Source organism: Schistocerca piceifrons, chromosome 8 (genome assembly GCF_021461385.2).
Source record: "Schistocerca piceifrons isolate TAMUIC-IGC-003096 chromosome 8, iqSchPice1.1, whole genome shotgun sequence".
NCBI lineage: Eukaryota > Metazoa > Arthropoda > Insecta > Orthoptera > Acrididae > Schistocerca > Schistocerca piceifrons.
The window spans coordinates 279,627,254-279,647,010 of record NC_060145.1 but is presented as its reverse complement, the minus strand read 5'-3'; the positions used below and the strand labels follow the sequence as shown (position 1 = coordinate 279,647,010).

The following is a 19,757-nucleotide window of genomic DNA, read 5'->3' as shown; positions in this document are numbered from 1 at the left end:
CATGAGTATGTGTATATTGTCTACTTTTGACAAAGGCCTTGTTGGCCAAAAGCTAACTTTCCAACAGTTTAGTTGTTGCGCCTTCGTGTGACTTCAGTCTTTCCATTATATGGTGAGTGCACAAACTCTTTAGATCAAAGTCTTCAAATATTTGCAACAAGCTATTTGACTTTCTCATCCTGATTTGTGGCATTCTCAAGACTGGTTCCTTCTGCCTGACAATGCAAGACCCCATACTGCTTTATCTGTTACCGTGTATCTGGCCAGACATTGTGTTATTGCCATTGCAAATCCATCATATCCACCTGACTTTTCGCCTTGCAATTTTTTCTTGTTGGCACAAGTGAGTAGGCAACTGAAAGAAAAGCTTCACCAAGACATCACAGACATCTAACAGCCTGTGACAAATGAGCTTACAAGTATCACAATTGAAAATTTCCCTGCTTGCTTCCAAGACCTCCACAAATGTTTGCAATTTTGTATAAATAGCCAAGGGGACTACTTTATCAGATGCTAGGATCATTACTTGGTAAGTGCAATTTTCTATTCTTAAAAAAATCTATCCTGGAACTTTTCTGACAAAGGAAGTATAAATCGTACTTCAAGTGACAGAACTTGAAATAAGTGTAAGTCACGTAAATTTTTAATTGAATGCCTGGTATTCACTTTTAAATTGTCTGCATAATACTCATCTGTCTAAGTTTGTCCTCCACAAGTCTGGGGTGTCTAACTGCAGATCTCCTGCCTGGATAATTAATATTGCGAAATAGCGGGATCTGGTTTCATGAGGAAAGATCTAAAACACACTTTTTAATTTGAACTTCAAAATTTTATCACTTTCCTCATATCTTGACATCACAAATTAAAATAAACTGACACTCTTTACATATGTGAATATCAGAGAAAAAATGATTAAAACTGGTCATATGTTTACATGTCAAAAAATAATATGAAAACGGTAACATGACTGCCTTCACAGTTCTGAAATATTTAGTCAACATGAATGTTCTTGAATAAGCTATATTATTGTCTTTACATAATAAATGGATTTATAATGAAAAACATGATCTTATGTACATCATCTTGTAACAAACATGTCTCCAACATTATACATAAATTTTGTTTCTGTTTAACTTGAGCTTTGCATTTGCAAAATCAACTTTTACTTCATGTTGAAGAATATGTATTACCAAAGTTGCAGTAATCCCTTAATTAATTCATATATTTTATTTCTATCACAGAAACTGCATCCTGTTATACGGTATATCCAAAACTTTTCTCTTCTTTGGTAAAGCTCTTGCTTAATTTATAAAGCTCTTGCTTAATTAATGAGGTACACTTAGAAAGTAATTGTTAATGTAATTGGGCAAGACTTCCTTCTTTATTTCAGTGTTATCACTAGATTTAAGTACAATATCCTGTTCTTTGGAGCTTTTTCCTATTTCTCTTTTAACAATTTCCCATGTGGTCCTTGATTTATTGTCTGACTTCGTTATTAGTCTATCGTTACTTAATACTTTCACTAGATTAATTCCCTTCTATATACCTTTTTGTAGTTACTAACATGTTTTTTGAAATTAGGGTCAGTATTGGTTTTCATTTCTAAACAGTCTTTTCATAGTCTTGGAAGAGTTTTTGATGCCAGATGTGATCCAAGAATTTGTGTGTCTGTGGCTAGATGTGTTGATTTTAACTAATCTTTTTGGAAAGCGCATTTCAAAATTTGTCATGAAAAGAGAGGAGAATTCAAAATGTTTATAGTGGTTACATCTTTATTTACAAACTTTTTTTATGGTATGTAATGATAAAATTTTAGCTCAGCACACTGTAATATGTTCTTTAAATTACTGTTGGTTTGTCCTGTTGGATCTTAGGTTGGAAGTCTATGATGGTAATGCCACAGACACTGGAAAGCGTCTGGGGCTTTTCTGTTCCAACCTCACAGATGCTCTCCCTGTTATTTCATCCACCAATAACTCAATGGCAGTCAGCTTCCTCACATACTCATTCCAGCCACCATCTAATTTTACTGGCGAAGTAATCTTCATGTATGGTAAGTAGTTATCATCAAAATAACATTGTATGCTTTGTCAGCATATGGAATAAATTCATGCACAGAAGACGCATTAATAACTAGACAGAAAAAATCATTATTAATTAATGTGTACTTGAATCATGGTTTTTACTTGAATCATGGTTTTTGTGTAGCAAGGGTATTATTATGAGCATGTATTAAGCTTGGTAAAAAATAGTACCTAAGCAACATTTTTGTAATTTTATAAATTTGTCCATCTACCTTTATCCCAGGAAGAGTTAAAATTCTTTCATTTCAGAAAATAAATTGTTTCATACTTTTGATGACTCCATCGTTTCTTTCATTTAAGCCATCATTTGAAATTAAGAAAGAGAAAAAGAAATCAGACGATACCAGATCTGATGAATAGGGGATGAAGGAACTATTTGAAAGTTCAGTTGCTGCACTTCTGCCATCACAATTATCAATCTGGAGCCAGGCACATGACAAGAGCATTTCTTTATGTTGTAGACTAGTTGTCTTTGTCTCAACTCCTTAAGAAGAAAAAGAAAAACAATAATGCCATAATGTTTCATAATAAAATGCTGTCATTGTTTTGCTCTTTTTCAAAAGGAAATAATTACAATGGAGCCCACGAGACCCAAATAACCTTATGTACTGACAAAAATGTTGTTGCTTTATTGATGCAGTTTTTAACTATGTGAACTCATTGTCTTGATTGCAGTTTTGCATTCAAAGTGTATCAGTAAGACGACACTTTGACTGCAGTTCGTTATATTTCTGAAGGCCCTTCAAATTGTAGCTTCAACAATTTTTTGTCTGTACTTCACAAATATAGCACCCATTTTGCTGTTATTCATTGATTCATTTGGTAGTTCATTCACCATTTTCTGTAGAGTCTATAAAGGAAGGAAATCTTCAAAGATGATGGTCGTAGGATACATATACAAAATGAAACAGTTGTTAAAAGTACATTACAATACATTAACATTACACTACAATGTACAGTTTGTTCTTACTAAAGCCAAATTTAAAACAGTAAAATTAACAAGAAACATACTACTTTTTAAAAAGCCAGTGCTTTCTTTTTTATGCTAAGCAACTGCTGTTTTCTTTTGTTACCATTTCAATATTTACACAAAAGAATTATTTAGGTGTAATGGTTTGTTGTTGACCCTTCAAGATTATCTTTATTGATAGAGTATACGGTACACAGTAAATGAATTAATTAATAATAGCACAAGGCCAATTTTGTAAATGAAAACAAGATTTTAATGCTCTCCTAAAAGAACAATAATAGACAGAATTACGACTTGTTAAAGATGTAATGATTTATCTAATCTCCGTAGAGGCTGTATTTGAAACTGTGGTGTGGCAGGTTTGTAAACTGAGTCTGCCAGAGTAAATGTAATGCATCTTGATAATTTATTAGCAAGAGTAATGTTTACTGCCATAATCACTGAAATTGATGGCCAGATTACAACATATTGTCATTTCTGCACAATTTTTATCTGATAAGCTGATTTAATTCACCTCATTCTTTTTATTTGTTTGTTGTTTAATTACCATACTTTAATATTTAAGTGCTTTATTCTCTCTAGTGCAACTATTTTCCTTTCTTCATGCCAAACTGAACAATTTTACAATATTATGGTTATGGGTCTTAACTCATAATTACAACTTGTCCTCTAAATTACAAAGCAGTTTCTCTTTCTGGTACAATAGACTTTAATCCCACACATTATCCAGCAATCTGTTTTTATTATACTGTTGTTGTTGTTGTTGTGGTCTTCAGTCCTGAGACTGGTTTGATGCAGCTCTCCATGGTACTCTATCCAGTGCAAGCTTCTTCATCTCCCAGTACCTACTGCAACCTACATCCTTCTGAATCTGTTTAGTGTATTCATCTCTTGGTCTCCGTCTATGATTTTTACCCTCCATGCTGCCCTCCAATGCTAAATTTGTGATCCCTTGATGCCTCAGAACATGTCCTACCAACCGATCTCTTCTTCTCGTCAAGTTGTGCCATAAACTCCTCTTCTCCCCAATCCTATTCAATACTTCCTCATTAGTTATGTGATCTACCCATCTAATCTTCAGCATTCTTCTGTAGCACCACATTTTGAAAGCTTCTATTCTCTTCTTGTCCAAACTATTTATCGTCCATGTTTCACTTCCATACATGGCTACACTCCATACAAATACTTTCAGAAACGACTTCCTGACACTTACATCAATACTCGATGTTAACAAATTTCTCTTCTTCAGAAACGCTTCCTTGCCATTGACAGTCTACATTTTATATCCTCTCTACTTCGACCATCATCAGTTATTCATTTCCTAATCTAATTCCCTCAGCATCACCTGATTTAATTAGACTACATTCCATTATCCTCGTTTTGCTTTTGTTGATGTTCATCTTATATCCTTCTTTCAAGACACTGTCCATTCCGTTTAACTGCTCTTCTAAGTCCTTTGCTGTCTCTGACAGAATTACTATGTCATTGGCGAACCTCAAAGTTTTTATTTCTTCTCCATGGATTTTAATACCTACTCCGAATTTTTCTTTTGTTTCCTTCACTGCTTGCTCAATATACCGATTGAATAACATCGCGGAGAGGCTACAACCCTGTCTCACTTCCTTCCCAACCACTGCTTCCCTTTCATATCCCTCGACTCTTATCACTGCCATCTGGTTTCTGTACAAATTGTAAATAGTCTTTCGCTCCCTGTATTTTACCCCTTCTGCCTTCAGAATTTGAAAGAGAGTATTCCAGTTAACATTGTCAAAAGCTTTCTCTAAGTCTACAAATGCTAGAAATGTAGGTTTGCCGTTCCTTAATCTACCTTCTAAGATAAGTCGTAGGGTCAGTATTACCTCACGTGTTCCAATATTTCTATGGAATCCAAACTGATCTTCCCTGAGGTCGGCTTCTACCAGTTTTCCATTTGTCTGTAAAGTATTTTCATTAGTATTTTGCATCCATAACTTATTAAACTGATTGTTCAGTAATTTTCACATCTGTCAGCTCCTGCTTTCTTTGGGATTGGAATTATTATATTCTTCTTGAAGTCTGAGGGAATTTCGCCTGTCTCATACATCTTGCTCACCAGATGGTAGAGTTTAGTCAGGACTGGCTCTCCCAAGGCCGTCAGTAGTTCTGATGGAATGTTGTCTACTCCCGGGGCCTTGTTTCGCCTCAGGTCTTTCAGTGCTCTATCAAACTCTTCACACAGTATCGTATCTCCCATGTCATCTTCATCTACCTCCTCTTCCATTTCTATAATATTGTCCTCAAGAACGTCGCCCCTTTATAGACCCTCTATATACTCCTCCCACCTTTCTGCTTTCCCTTCTTTGCTTAGAACTGGGTTTCCATCTGAGCTCTTGATATTCATGCAAGGGGTTCTCTTTTCTCCAAAGGTCTCTTTAATTTTCCTGTAGGCAGTATCTATCTTACCCCTTGTGAGATAAGCCTCTACATCCTTACATTTGTTCTCTAGCCATCCCTGCTTAGCCATTTTGCACTTCCTGTCGATCTCACTTTTGAGACTTTGTATTCCTTTATGCCTGCTTCACTTACTGCATTTTTGTATTTTCTCCTTTTATCAATTAAATTCAGTATCTCTTCTGTTACCCAAGGATTTCTACTAGCCCTCGTCTTTTTACCTACTTGATCCTCTGCTGCCTTCACTATTTCATTCCTCAAAGCTGCCCATTCTTCCCCTACTGTATTTCTTTCCCCCATTCCTGTCAATTGTTCCTTTATGCTCTCCCTGAAACTCTGTACAACCTCTGGTTTAGTCAGTTCATCCAGGTCCCATCTCCTTAAATTCCCACCTTTTTGCAGTTTCTTCAGTTTTAATCTACAGTTCATAACCAATAGATTGTGGTCAGAGTCCACATCTGCCCCTGGAAATGTCTTACAATTTAAAACCTGGTTCCTAAATCTCTGTCTTACCATACTGTACCTTATTTTATTTTAGACTAAATCAGAGTCAAAATGCTGGGAGAATATCTTTCAGAAAATGTATGTTTTCTGCTTAGTAAATATGTTGCTGCCATAGTTCTTCCCACTAGCTTTTTTTAAATAATTGTGATTTATTCATCGGTTATGCTTCCATTATACAGTATTTTCCATAAGTGACCTGGTATGTTTTACTGTCAACATCTTCAGATACAGAATTTAGAACTGAATCCATTCTCATGAGATTCTCGTGAAACTGAACAGGCAGATGCTTGAAGGTATATGCAAACTGGCACGAAAAGCCTACTCACAAACTTTCAAGAGCCAACTTTAATTTTAGGAATATACTAGAACCTCCTAATCATCACGCCCATAGGGATTTGAAGGACAAGATGAGACAAAGAACTGGTACAATGCACCCCCTCTAATGCACTTCACAGTAGTTTGCAGAGTATGGATTTCGACGTAGATGCATATTAGACTGACTGGACGAGGAGGAGTAACACCTCATTAAAAAACTTGGGTCCATCTGGCTCCAGATGGTAGCACCCTGTAAGAGCCCCTGCCTAGGATTACTAGGTGAAACCTGGTCAACAGTCGCAAAGGCAGAAGAGGAAGTTCAGAATCCCAACGGCAGAGAGAGTGGAAGAACTACCTCAAGGACTCACAATCTTGGTTGTATTTTTTTGTGACCATTGGGCCACACCCAAAATAACTTTTATCAGTCATGGAAGTGTGTGATGTTAAGTATTTTACCCCAAGTGGACAATCCACCGTATGCCAGTATGTCAGCAGACATTCAGATTCTGGGGAGTCTGCAACATTGCACAAAGACAAGTCAGAGTGTCTTGGAATCTCATCCAAATTTCAACATAGGCAATCAATGTGCCTAGCAACTTTCAGTGCAAACTCATTGTTGAAAACCGGAAAACTTAAAGCTCTAACAGATACGCTAAAGAACCTCAACATACTCATCAGCCATTCAAGAAACATGATACACGGATACAGATACCTTCAGTTCCGAAGGTTTTAGGATGTACAAATGGAAAGTGGGACTGAGAGTAATGAAAAATGTACCATATCTTGGAACAGCCTTTATAATCAACAAACAAATCTTCAACTCGATAGTTGACTTTGATTCCCAATCAGAAAGACTCTCAAGTCTTACATTCACAAGCACAAACAAAATCTACACAATTATCAATGCACATGCCCCTATAAATGAGGATAACAGGAAAAACAAAGAAAAAGTAGAGGCCTTTTGGAAGCATGTAGATGACATTATTCAGAAAATTCCAGATAAAAAACATCATCATTCTTCTTGGAGACTTTAATGCACAGATTGGTAAAGAAAAAAGATATAAGAAAATAGTTGGAGACTATCCTGCACACAAGAGAACAATCAGAAATGACATGAGGCTAATGGAACTTTGCCAAGCACACAATTTAATTCTTAAATCCACAGCTTTCAAGAAAATACCACCAAGACAGAAGACGTGAATATCCACAAATCCTAGCCTTGGGGAATTTCAACTTGACCATGTGGCAAACAAGAAGATTTCTCGCAAAGAAATCATGAATGTTAGGGTACTCAGTGGTGAAAACCTGGATTCAGACCACTACCTTTCTAAAATTAAGTTCAAAGTCATCCGAAACAGGAAAAGTCACATGAAACAAATTAAAGGTCGGAAGTACAGTACAGAATAGATATTAAAATCAGATGACTTCACAAAAGCAACAGAAACCTTTCAGACACAAAGCTGGGAGGATATCAAGGAAAACCTCATTACTACAGCCGAACAGATAGCACCTAACATAAAAAGTAAAAAACATGCCTGGTGGTTGCTGGAATATGATGACCTCATTGAAACAAGAAAACAGGCATGGCAAAACTGGCAATCACAGAAAACAGGAGAAAGCAGACTGAATTTCATTAGAGATAGAAAACTGGTAGATAAAAATATAAAAAAGATTAAGACAACACATGAAAACAAAACTCTCCTCCAAATTGAAGAAGAATTTACTAAAAACAACACAAGAAGTTTTTACAGAACTTTCTGACAAAGGTTATCAAGATACAAAGCACCCACCCTCCAATTTTGAGATGTAAATGGGAATCGCTCACAATAACATGGAAAATTGCAAAATACTAGCAGGCTACTTTGATAAACTCTTGAATTGTGAACCCATCCTTGGAAAATTTGAATCCATCCCAAGTAACCGTGAGAAGCTGGATTCAGAACCACCGACGACTGAAGAACTATAGAAGGTCATTTCAGAACTTAAAAACAACAAAGCATCTGGAGAAAACCAAATAGTGGCCGAACTACGGAAAAAACCTGACAAAAATGCAATTATATCCCTTCAGAGTGTTTTCGATAAAATAAGGAAAGAAGAAGAGATCCCCACAGAATGGAGAATAGCTCTCATCCACCCTATCCACAAGAAAGGTTTGAAGACACACCCCAACAATTTCAGAGGAATATCACTGCTGGATATAACATACAAGATTCTTTCTAAAGTCCTTTTGCACAGGGCAGAGCCGTAATTGGACCCGCAGATCGGGAAATACCAGGGAGGATTGAGAAATGGTGGATCATGTTCGGAACAAATACTAAACCTCAAAAACATCATGGCATACCAAAAATCAATGGCAAAGGCATACGTAATCTCCCTCATTGATTTCAAAAAAGCATATGATTCGATTGATAGAGAATCTCTATTATCAGCCCTGGAAGGAATGGGTTTGGTTAAGAAAACAACTAATATTATAAAAGCAACCCTTACAAATACATCTTCGAAAGTTAAATTTATGGGCAAATTATCAGAACCCCTTGAAATAAAAACATGGGTTGGGCTCTCACCATTGCTGTTCAATTGTGTGCTTGAGAAAGTTGTCAGAGGATGGAACACAAATATTAAGAGTGGTATAAGACAGGGTTGCAAAAAGAAGAACCTTAAAGTAAATTGCATTGCTTTTGCAGATGATATGGCCCTATTTGCTAAAACAATGGAAGAAGCATCAGAGCAAATCCTTGAACTAAAGAAACCAGCTGCTAAAATAGGTCTTCACATTGCCTTTGATAAAACTAAGATCTTGACAAACATCAAGCACTCATGTGAATACCTCAAGGTTCAATAGCAAAAGATTGAAATAGTAAAAGAATTCAAATATCTCAGAGAATGGATTAGTTGGAATGCTGGGGAAAGCATAGCAATGAAATCCAGAAAAAATAAACTTGAATTGTCCTTCCAACTAACAAAAAATATATACAACAAAAAATCCCTTTCATGGGGGTCCAAAATTACACATTACAAGTCAGTGATTAAGCCAGAAGCACTGTATGCCGCAGAAACACTAAACATGAATGGAGAAACTTGAACTAAAGGAAAGAAAAATCATAGGACAAAAATTTGAAGACAGTAAGATTATATACGTCAAAAATGAAACTCTCCACGAAAAACTTTCAGATACTACGCCAAAAAGGAGAATACATTTTTAAGGTCATCTACTCAGGATAAATTCCAACAGATTAACCAAACAAATCTTTGACATTTTCCGTAACCACAAAACGAAACCCAACTGGTTGAAAGAAACTGAGAAAGACCTAGTAGAATTAAAGATTTCAGAAAGTTCACTTATCAATCGAATAGCTAAGTTAATTACTAAAGATGAAAACATAAGGTTCCAAGACAGATCTACACAAAAGTCCAAACCCTTCATCTCGGAAGAGGAGAGGAAAAGAAGATTAGAAAGAATGAAGAAATACTGGCCCCAAAGAAACGAACAACACACAAAGAAATGATTGATCCAGCGTACCCCAAAGAGTGTGAAATGGAAGAAGAAGAAAAAGAAGAAGACTGACTGGAAAAGTGACAGCCATGAATGGTGTCTTTCACTGTTGATGCAAGCCAGGGGTGGAGTCCAGGGACTAAAAAGTATAAGGTACCACTTCAGAGTTGCTGTTATAAAGAAATTCCTGCATCAGGATTGTCCAATAAGGAGGAGTAGTACCTCAGTGAGGAAACACATAAGCATCCATTCCCAGTAATTTTTCTTGGTGTAACTGAAGAAGCTTTGTCCTCAGAAATAATTCATATGATGCTGCCATTGCTGCAGTGTCTTGTGGAATATAATAAGTTAAGATCTTGCCTCCACTCTTCCAATCTCACTTTCTCCCCACTTATGGTTAACCTGAAACATTTTTTGGTGGTAATGGGTCAATATGTTTCCACTGTGTTCATTGTCATGTTTCAGGATTGAGAAATGACATCCACATCTCATCCATTGTGACAGCTGATAAAAAGAAAGTCTCATTCATGTCAAAAATACATGAAACTTATAACCATGTAGCTTTGTATTCAACAATCACCATTGAGCTATCCACCATGAACACATTTTCCATGTTTTAAGTTCTTCATGTGGTATGGTTTGCATAAATGCCATGGAAGTGCCAGCTTTGGAGTGTGTATCTGTTACAGCTAGTCAGTTATCTTCCATTATCATTTGTTCCACTTTTGCAATCACATTGTCAGTTTGCTTGTTTGGTTTGTGGATGTGCTTGCTATGGTACACTGTGAGAAGCTGTTCAGTCTCCTTTGAAATGTTCCACCTATGCTCATATGTTTTCCACATGTACTACACCATTTCTGCATCTCTTATTCATTTGGCAGCAATGGGTTTCATAGCTCATTAAAGAAGAAAACAAATGAATATTGTATCATTTAATGTGGAAAACACAATGCAGTCTACCAGATGTTGCAAGTACTCCGCATGCTGGCAGTGTTAGTGGTTGTTCATGAATAAAGAAAGAGATGCTACTTGTTTTGAGCTTAAGTTTGTATTTCTATCTGCACCCAACATGGATTAAAAGAACTGGAGTCCAACATGTATGTTGTGAATGCAGGTAATTTTCTTTATGTCCATTAATGCCTCTTTTTCTTACAGGTCCATCCCAGGGCTGTGGAGGTATTATTCATGTATCAGATAGTCCTCAGATAATTCAGTCAGTGGATATTGATCATAATGGGCAATATGAATCTTTCCTTGATTGTCACTGGACAATTCTTGCAAATGTATCAAGTATAATTCATCTAGAGTTTGATTCCCTCAACATTGAAACATGTCACAGTCCTTTACAAGCAAGCACAGAGTGCAGCTGCGACTATATTGAGGTAAATATCATGCATGTTTCTTTGTTTTCTTTAGCATACATTTGGTTTACAAAACTGAATGTCAGATCATGTGTTATATTGCATTTTTTCCCTGCTTCTTAATCACAATTAGTGACGTGTAATGTGATTTTACAAGGAATACTTTTGTTGCTGCTATTCCTGTTTCTTGGCAGTTTTTATGTAACGTGCAATAATTTTGTGACAAAATTCATTCTACCACCAAGAACTGTCCCTTGCTGCATTTTAATTATCACTGTAATTTCCTATGGTTATCAATTCATTTACACTGTAACTTACAGGTAAAATAACAAGGAATGTGGAAAGATTCAAGTAATACAAATCAGTGATTATACAGTATTTTTTGTCTTACACAATTTTTAATAATAATCTACTAAGGCAGTATTAATGAAGGGCATTTATGTTACTCCATTTAAGCTAACTGAATAAACACTTGCACTTATTGTTGGCACTCAGTTGAGAATTCTAAAGACTTTGAAGTAAGCTAAGAGTATTAGTTATTGCAAATTAACCTAACAAAAAATAAATACAAACGAAAGAAGAGTGCTAAGAGACAATTTGTAGGAGTTGAAAAGGAGATGATTGCAGAATGAACTGCTGTAGGAAACAAGAGTATTAAATACAACCTCAGAGAGCTGAAGAATAGAAAATTATTGTAGAACTTGTTCAAAGTAACATGGCTCCCCCTCCCCATAGAAATATATCCTCATCTTGACTGCTGGGGGGGTCCATTCTTTTGTTGTGAAGGATGACCACCTCAGTTGCATGCCACCTGCTGAGCTGTGCACTTAGGAGTAGCCATTTCTGTTCTCCACTGCCTGTCACTTGCCAACCCATGAACTCGTCGCTACTTCATTTTCACACAGCAGGGCACCACAGTCTCTATGCACACTATGCGTCAGAGTACCGCTTCATGATAGATGGTGTGCAGTGTCATAAAATTTATATCAAAAGAACAAGGTGAAGGAGCAAAAATCTCATTAAAAAGTGTATCAACGAAAATAATCCATTTTTAAAAATATAATATAACTGGATAGAGAAAAAAATCTCACTAAGCAGTAGCAGGAGAACACACACATAAAGATATTGAAATTTGCGAGCTTTTGGAGCCTGTGGCTCCTTCTTCTTTTAGTAAAAGGTTTCAAGGGGGAGGAAGAGGACTGAACGTAAAGTACTGGTGAGGTTTAGGAAATGAGGATAGTTCAAAGAGTCACCTAGAACCCTGGGAGAGATATACCAGATGGGATGAGGAAGAAAGACTGATTGTTGGGAGCTGCACTGGATGAGATTTGAAAATGTGATAGGTTGTGGATGGAAGATAGGGTAATATGCAAGACAGAGATTATGCCTTAAACAGTGTGCATGAGTTAATAAAGGCAGAAATCTAAGCGTATTGCATGTGTTTGGGGGGGGGGGGGGGGGGGGGGGCGACAGGTCAAAAAATAAAAGATATAGAAAACTAGAAGGGAGTGAAGAAAGGAGCAGGTACTGAGAAGAAATGCAGTGATGTGAGATATTAGTGTGAATTAAAATTGGGTGGCTGGCAAGAACCAAGGACATATTGTAACAAACTTTTCCACATGCATAGTTCTGAGAAACTGGCATCTTTGGGGAATAATCTAAATGGCACATGTGACAAAACAGGCACCAAGATCATCACTGTCCGGTTGTAGAGCATGCTGTGCAATAGGATATTGTGTGTTATCAGTATATAATCACTGCCTATCCCATTCTGTCTAACTATAACTTGGGGGTAAAAAGGCAAAACAGTGTTAACTTAACAGCTGGTGCATGACGTGTCATTTCATAGGTGGCTCCCCCTTGGGTAGTACATGTTTTGCCAGTTACAGGGCTAGTATAGGAGGTGGGAGGCGGGTGCCTAGGGCAAGTATTACCAGTGGGGACGGTCACAGGGTTAGGAGCCATAGGGTAGGCAAATGGATGCACAAGGAGCATAGGATCTGACAAGGATACTGTGCAGATTGGGAGGGTGACAAAAAGCTGTTCTATGTGTGGTGGCCGAATTTTGAGACAGAATGGACCTAATATCAGGACATGATTTTAGGAAGTCATAGCCTTGTCATACTAGATGATTAATACATTCTGGATAATACTGAGTGACAATTGGTGCACTCAGCAGTACCAGGATTGGATGTGATGGCCCAGGAAATCTACTGTTGAATTAGACTGATGGGGTAATTACATTCACTGATGGCTGACGTGATAATGATGGTGTATTGCTGTAAAAAAGTTTGCATCTGAACAAATAAGTTTGCCTTGTCTGCCAAGGCTATATGGGAGGGATCATTTGACATGGAAAGGACAACAACAACAATGTACAGTGTGAGCAGATGTGTGTAGTTGAGCCTCAATGAGGATGATGTCAGCATCAAGGAAAGTGATGTGCGATCCAGAATAGGACCTCGTGAAATTTAATTAGGAGAATGCATTTAGAGATTCCAAGAATTCTAACAGGTCAGCCTCACTATGAGTTCGTGTGGCAAAGGTGTCATCAATGTATCTAATACAAACCAGGGGTCGAAGGCTTACGGATCCCAGGACAGCCTCCTCTAAGTGACCCATGAAGAGGCTGGCATAGGAAGGAGCCAAATTATGAGTTAGGTTGAATGGGTACTGGCAGAGAGTTTGGGCACAGGCAGATTATTTATACTGACAACACACAATATCGTGTTGCAGAGCATGCTCTACAACATGACAGTCATGACACAGGTGCCTGTTTAACAACATGTGTATTTTGCATTCATCCAACAGACACCAGTTTCTCAGAATTCTATTGGTGGGATCTGGCATTACAACATATCCTTGGGTCTCACGCACATAAAGGTGTTGAAATCTGAAAGCTTTTGGAGTGAGTGGCTTTTTCTTCTGGCAGAATGGTTGAACAGGAAGGGAAAGGAGAGAATGAAAAGGACATGTGAGGTTTAGGAAAGAGGGATAGCTACTGCTACACGAGTAGATTTTTTTTTTTAATTCTTCAGGCTTCCCTGGCGATCTAATGACATCTTGGGCTGTGGGTGTTCTGCCAGATACCAGCGTCATACTTGCACGATATTTCGGTAACATAACTTGTTACCTTCATCAGGTGCGACGTGATATCCGGCAAAACGCCTGACAACCCAAGATAGATTTATTTATTTATCCAGTTACATCATATTTTCAAAAATTTATTATTTTCATTGATATACTCCCTTTGTCAGTTACATTGCAGGACAGTATTTTTTTATTTCTGAGTATGCAATACCAAAAAAGAACCAATGTTTTTATGTTACCTAGTATGTGTTTTTCCATTGGAGGTGTCACAGTACTCCATAGTGTTTACCTCAGGATGTCAATGAGCATGAGCTGCAGGCCTGCTGTAGAATCGTTTAAGCAATCTTGGAGTTCTTGGTTAGACTGCTGTGCTTGAGTCAGGCATGTTAGATTGATTATCTCCGTGATGGTGCTGATGTGCGACAAACTGTCTAGTTTGCCACTATGTTGTGTAATCCTGAGATATGTTTAATGTTGGTGGATAATTGAACAATAAATCCTAGCTGATTGAACTGCTTTGGAGAGCATTTGCCGTTATTCTAGAGGAAGGCAAAGGTCTGAGGTTTGTGGTTCTTATAGATTGTAAATACTATTGCCTCTAGCTGTGGATAGAAATACTTCACGGATGTGTAGATTGCCAAGAATTCTTTGTCATATGTGCTCTATTGGTGCTGAGTTGGAGACAACTTCTGAGAGAAAAAAGCAAGGGGCTGCTAGGCCTCATTAACATACTGTTGCAATGCGGAACTGATGGCTGCCAGGTCCAGTTCCAAGTGCTGCATGCTGTACATTACAATGGCAGAGCTGTTAGTGACCAACAGTCAAAACATGGTGTTCAGACGGTACGTCTGTAGATTATCCTGTGGCAGAATGCTGAAATCAGATCCAGTATCTATCAAAAACTTTCTCCCCCAACTTATGATCCATTATGAATAAGTATACAGAAGGTACATGTACCTCCGTCTGATGTTTATGGCTGACTTACGCACACCGAAGGATACTGTCATGTGCCTGATCTTTGAATCATGGGTAACACCAACATATACTCACTGATTGCAAGTTACTGGAGGAGAGTACGTCTGATAAAGAATGACTCCACGATCTCTGTCAGGGCTGTACTGTAATGTTTCAGCAGTGAGCAGCTCCATCAACTCTTTACTGAGGGTGTTGACCTTTCTCAAGAGGCTATCATTCAGCTGTTTGTTCAGTACCTCAACTTTATTTAAAACAAGAGGATACCATTAAGCTGTTTGTTCAGTGCCTCAACTTTATTCAGTAAACTGTCGTAGTCCGGTCTGGTTCCAATTGAAGTGCTGTTACGTACCATTGCCACTTCAGAACAGGAGGTGAGCACAGTTGCTTCTTGAATATGGTCAATTACTTCAGCTACAGCATCGAGCAGCATATCTACTTGTGCTGCGGTGATAGCTTTCTCCTCAGCTGGCAATCTACTGCTCCACAAGGTATGAAGTAGTGTTTGTCTGGAACTGTGCATTTGTTGGCTTAGCTCTTCAACTGATGGAAGTATTGTGATGGTTTCTTGTCTCCAATATTCTCTTTTGTTAGTACTTGTTGCACTCTCTCTTCTTGTGATGCTGATGCTCGTTGTATTAATTCCATCTTGGTTGGTGAAGTTACAATTTCTTCCACTTCGGCAGCATATCAATGATTCAGTTGACTAACTACTAAATCAGACTTTGTGGACTCAGGTGTCACACCAGCACAAAGGAAGCTCACCTCAATCTGCACAAACCGTAATATGGAATTGTGAGCCCAGAACCAAGTTAGCTGTACCACCAGTCTTGAGATTGTGAGTGCATCTGCCTCTGACATGTTCCTGGTATTGAATGTGTTCTTGAGCTTTGTAAATTGTATATTTGATCACAAATCATGTTGGGGTCACCACTATTGCAAGTCTTGCTGTGAGTGAGGCTTGCAGCTTAATTTCATGCTTTTATAGTGGAAGAATTGCGTTGAGACGGCTCCTACATTCAGTGCTTTTTATTTCCATAATTAGAGTGTTCCAAATTACGAGAATCACAAGAAACATGAAAATAGAATTAACGTAACTGGAGGAAACAATTGACAGCTACTAAGAACAAGAATCTCAGAAAGTAGTCAACAATGGAATAATGTAATGTATAACATTCAAAAACCTTGGAATGTCCTTGTGCTGAGGCAAGAAGTAACCACATGTTAGCAATCCTAGCAAACAGTGAGCAAACTCAGTTGACAGGTAGTAAGCAATCAGCTGATCATGTGATGACAGCTGTGTGATCGCCTATCACCACAAATATTACATTCAGTCCTTTTGAAAACATAATTTTTGCACTATCAAAACGAAGCACCCACATTTCATTCCTTGAAACCAGCTTGAGCCTGGAAGTATCAATCAAAGCCCCATCATTGAAAGTACTTGTTTCAGAATGTAATCCTACTCTATATCAGCCCCTTTTACAGTTTCAAATACAGTAATTCTTGCACTTACTAGCTAATCTGTAATCTGTATGCCCCATCTGCCAATTTCCAATCCACAAACTTCTCTGCTTCTACGAAATCCTGCAGTTACCTGTCTCTCATGTTTTCTTGGATCATGTCATCTGCAAAGCCAACTTCAAACTGCAACAACAGACCAGACTTTGCCTCAGAAAGCTGTCCCACTTTCTCCTAAAATACCCTAACAATAGTGTTTCTGTTTCTGTCCTTCTCTGGTTGCCAAAACAGTCACACCAACAGCCACCACTTCTCTCCTACAAACCGAGCTTGGCCAACCTTCTTAACATGCCCAGCCATCACATTGCTTCCAAGGGCAATGATAACTCATGGTCATAGGAATTGTATTGTATTGTATGGAACCGGGGACCTAGAAACGATGGAGAGGCTTCATCCCTGCCATAGCCTGCAGTGGCACACAACCCCACAACAGGCTACAGCAGTCCACTCACCCCACTGCCGCCCCACACCAACCCCAGGGCTATTGTGCAGTCGCCCCCCCCCCCCCCCCCCCCCCCCCCCACACACACATACACACACCTCAGGAATGTCTCACACCAGACGAGTATAGCCCCAATGTTTGCGTGGTAGAATAACTATGGTGTACACATACGTGGAGAAAGTGGTGGTGCAGCAATTGGTGACATAGTGTAACTGAGGTAGAATAAGAGGAACCAGCCCGAATTCACCAAGGCGGATGGAAAACTGCCTTAAAAACCATCCACAGGCTGGTCGGAACACCAGACCTCGACACTAATTTGTCAGGCGGATTCGTGCTCAACATCTCATCTGTGGCACTCTTCCCTCCTGAATTATCTGTGTTATCCAAGAGTCTCACTTTCAGCCCTAAACTTGCATTTAGTCACGCTGCTTTGGTGGAGGAAATACTTTCTTTCGTATGTAATCTCAGTTGGAAGTATCACTTTCCAATCCAATCCCAAAAACTTTCTAACAGCAAAACATGACATTGAACCCTGTGTTGAACAGCTCAGACCATGATCACAATTTGATCCACCACCACTATTTCAAAATAATCCCTTGCAAGCCTGCCAAGAATTCCTGAGATTCATCATTGCTTCACAATCCTTCCTCAGGTGCTGACCATGATCTCTACAGAACTCCAGGCACTTTATTCCCAAAGAATTGATGATTCCATCATTATCCTCCCAGTGTACAAGGGATACAAACTGACCTGTAGTCCCTTCTCAAAACCTCAGGCCATCACAAAGACTAACACCTCAGTCCGTAGGACTTACGTTCTTCCTAAGATCCACAAACCCAATCACTCTGGCCATCCCATAGCTGCTGTCTTCAAAGCACCCACCAAACATATATCTACCTTATTTGATTAACACCTGGAACCTATAGTGTAATGACTTCCCCCGTACATTAAAGACACTAGCCATTTCCTAGATCATCTGAAATCTGTGCTTGTCCCATTCCCTCTACAAACCTTGCTTGTCATGTTTATTAACATTGATGCCACCTCCCTCTATACAGACATCCCCCGTGTATATGGTCTGTCTGCTGCTGAACATTTCCTCATTCAGCACCCACCTGATTCCAAACCTACAACATCATTCCTGCTCAACTTAATCAATTTTATACTTACCAACAAATACTTGAGGGTCAGACGTACAAACAGATCATAGGAACCAGTATGTTTCCTTCCTATGCCACCCTCTTCGTGGGTCACTTGGAGGGAAATTTCCTGGGATCCATAAGCCTTCAGATCCTGGTTTCATTTAGATACATTGATGGCATCTTTGCCATATGGACGCACAATGAGGCTGACCTGTTAGAATTCTTGGAATCTCTAAATACATTGTTAGTTATATTTTGATGGTTGCCATCCTTTCCATTTCAAACATTCCCTCTCATACAGCCTTGGCATTTGAGGCAACTTATTTGTTCAGATGCAGACTCCTTACAGATACATTCTCACCTCAGCATTTACTAGACGTAATTACCCACCGGCATAGTACGTAAGCAGATTTCCCAAGCCGCCACATCCAATCCTGGTGCTGCTGATCCTCCCAAAAAACAATTAGGAGTACACCTCTTGTCACTTAATATTATCCAGAATGTATTAATCAGCTACATTGCCAAGGCTATGACTTTCTAAAATCATGTCCTGAAATGGGGTCCCTCCTGTTTGATATTTTGCTCACCACACCTAGAATAACTTTTTGTTGCCTTCCCAATATCCACAAGATCATTATCAGATCCTATGCTCCTTGTGCACCCATTTGCCTACCCTGTAGCTCCTAACTCTGTGACTGTCCCTACTATTTGACTTGCCCTATGCACTTTCCTACCATCACATCTACTAGCCCAATAGCTAGCAAAACTTTTACTATCAAGGGGAGAGCCACCTTTGAAATGACACGTCATGTATCAGCTGTTATGTATCAGTTAGGATGAATGAGCATAGGTGGTGGGTGTACACTGGCAACACACAGTATCCCGGTGCAGATGAATGAGCATAGGCATTGGGTGTATACTGACAATACACAGTATCCTGTTGCAGAGCATACCTTACAACATCACAGTCATGACTTCAGTGCTCATTTCACCACAAGTACCATCTGGATTCCTGCTCCAGATACCAGTGTCTCAGAGAGGTCTGCAGGTGTGAACTGACATTATGTGTCCTTGGTTCTTGCCACCCACCCATCTTTAATTTACATTAATATCTTCCATCTCAGCATTGCTTCTCAGTAACAATTCATTTCTGTGCTTCCTTTTAGTTTTCCATATCTTTTATTTTTGGATCTGTCTATTTTTCCCTGACCCCTCCCCCACCTCTGCCACATATCTTTCTGCTCTTACTAACTCATGCATGATGTGCCAGCAATCTCTGTCTTGCATATTACCCTATTTTCACCTTTAAGCTTCAGGTTTTCCCCAGCAATCAGTCTTTCCTTCTCATCCCTTTCGGTAAGTCTCCCTTGACTCTAGAGCAAACTTTTCCGAACTCTCCCCATTTCCTGCATCTTGCCAGTTCTTTTTCTTCA

The 19,757-nt window shown here is 38.7% G+C and overlaps 1 protein-coding gene across 1 annotated transcript in view; it reads left to right on the top strand.

Moving 5' to 3' along the window:
* Positions 1-19,757, top strand: part of LOC124711575 (cubilin-like) — a gene marked incomplete in the record, with an annotated part of 644,865 nt that overhangs the window by 549,569 nt on the left and 75,539 nt on the right. Inside the window, 2 exon segments of the mRNA XM_047241722.1 lie at positions 1,875-2,053; positions 10,952-11,178. Of these exon segments, the coding sequence (XP_047097678.1) occupies positions 1,875-2,053; positions 10,952-11,178 (406 nt within the window).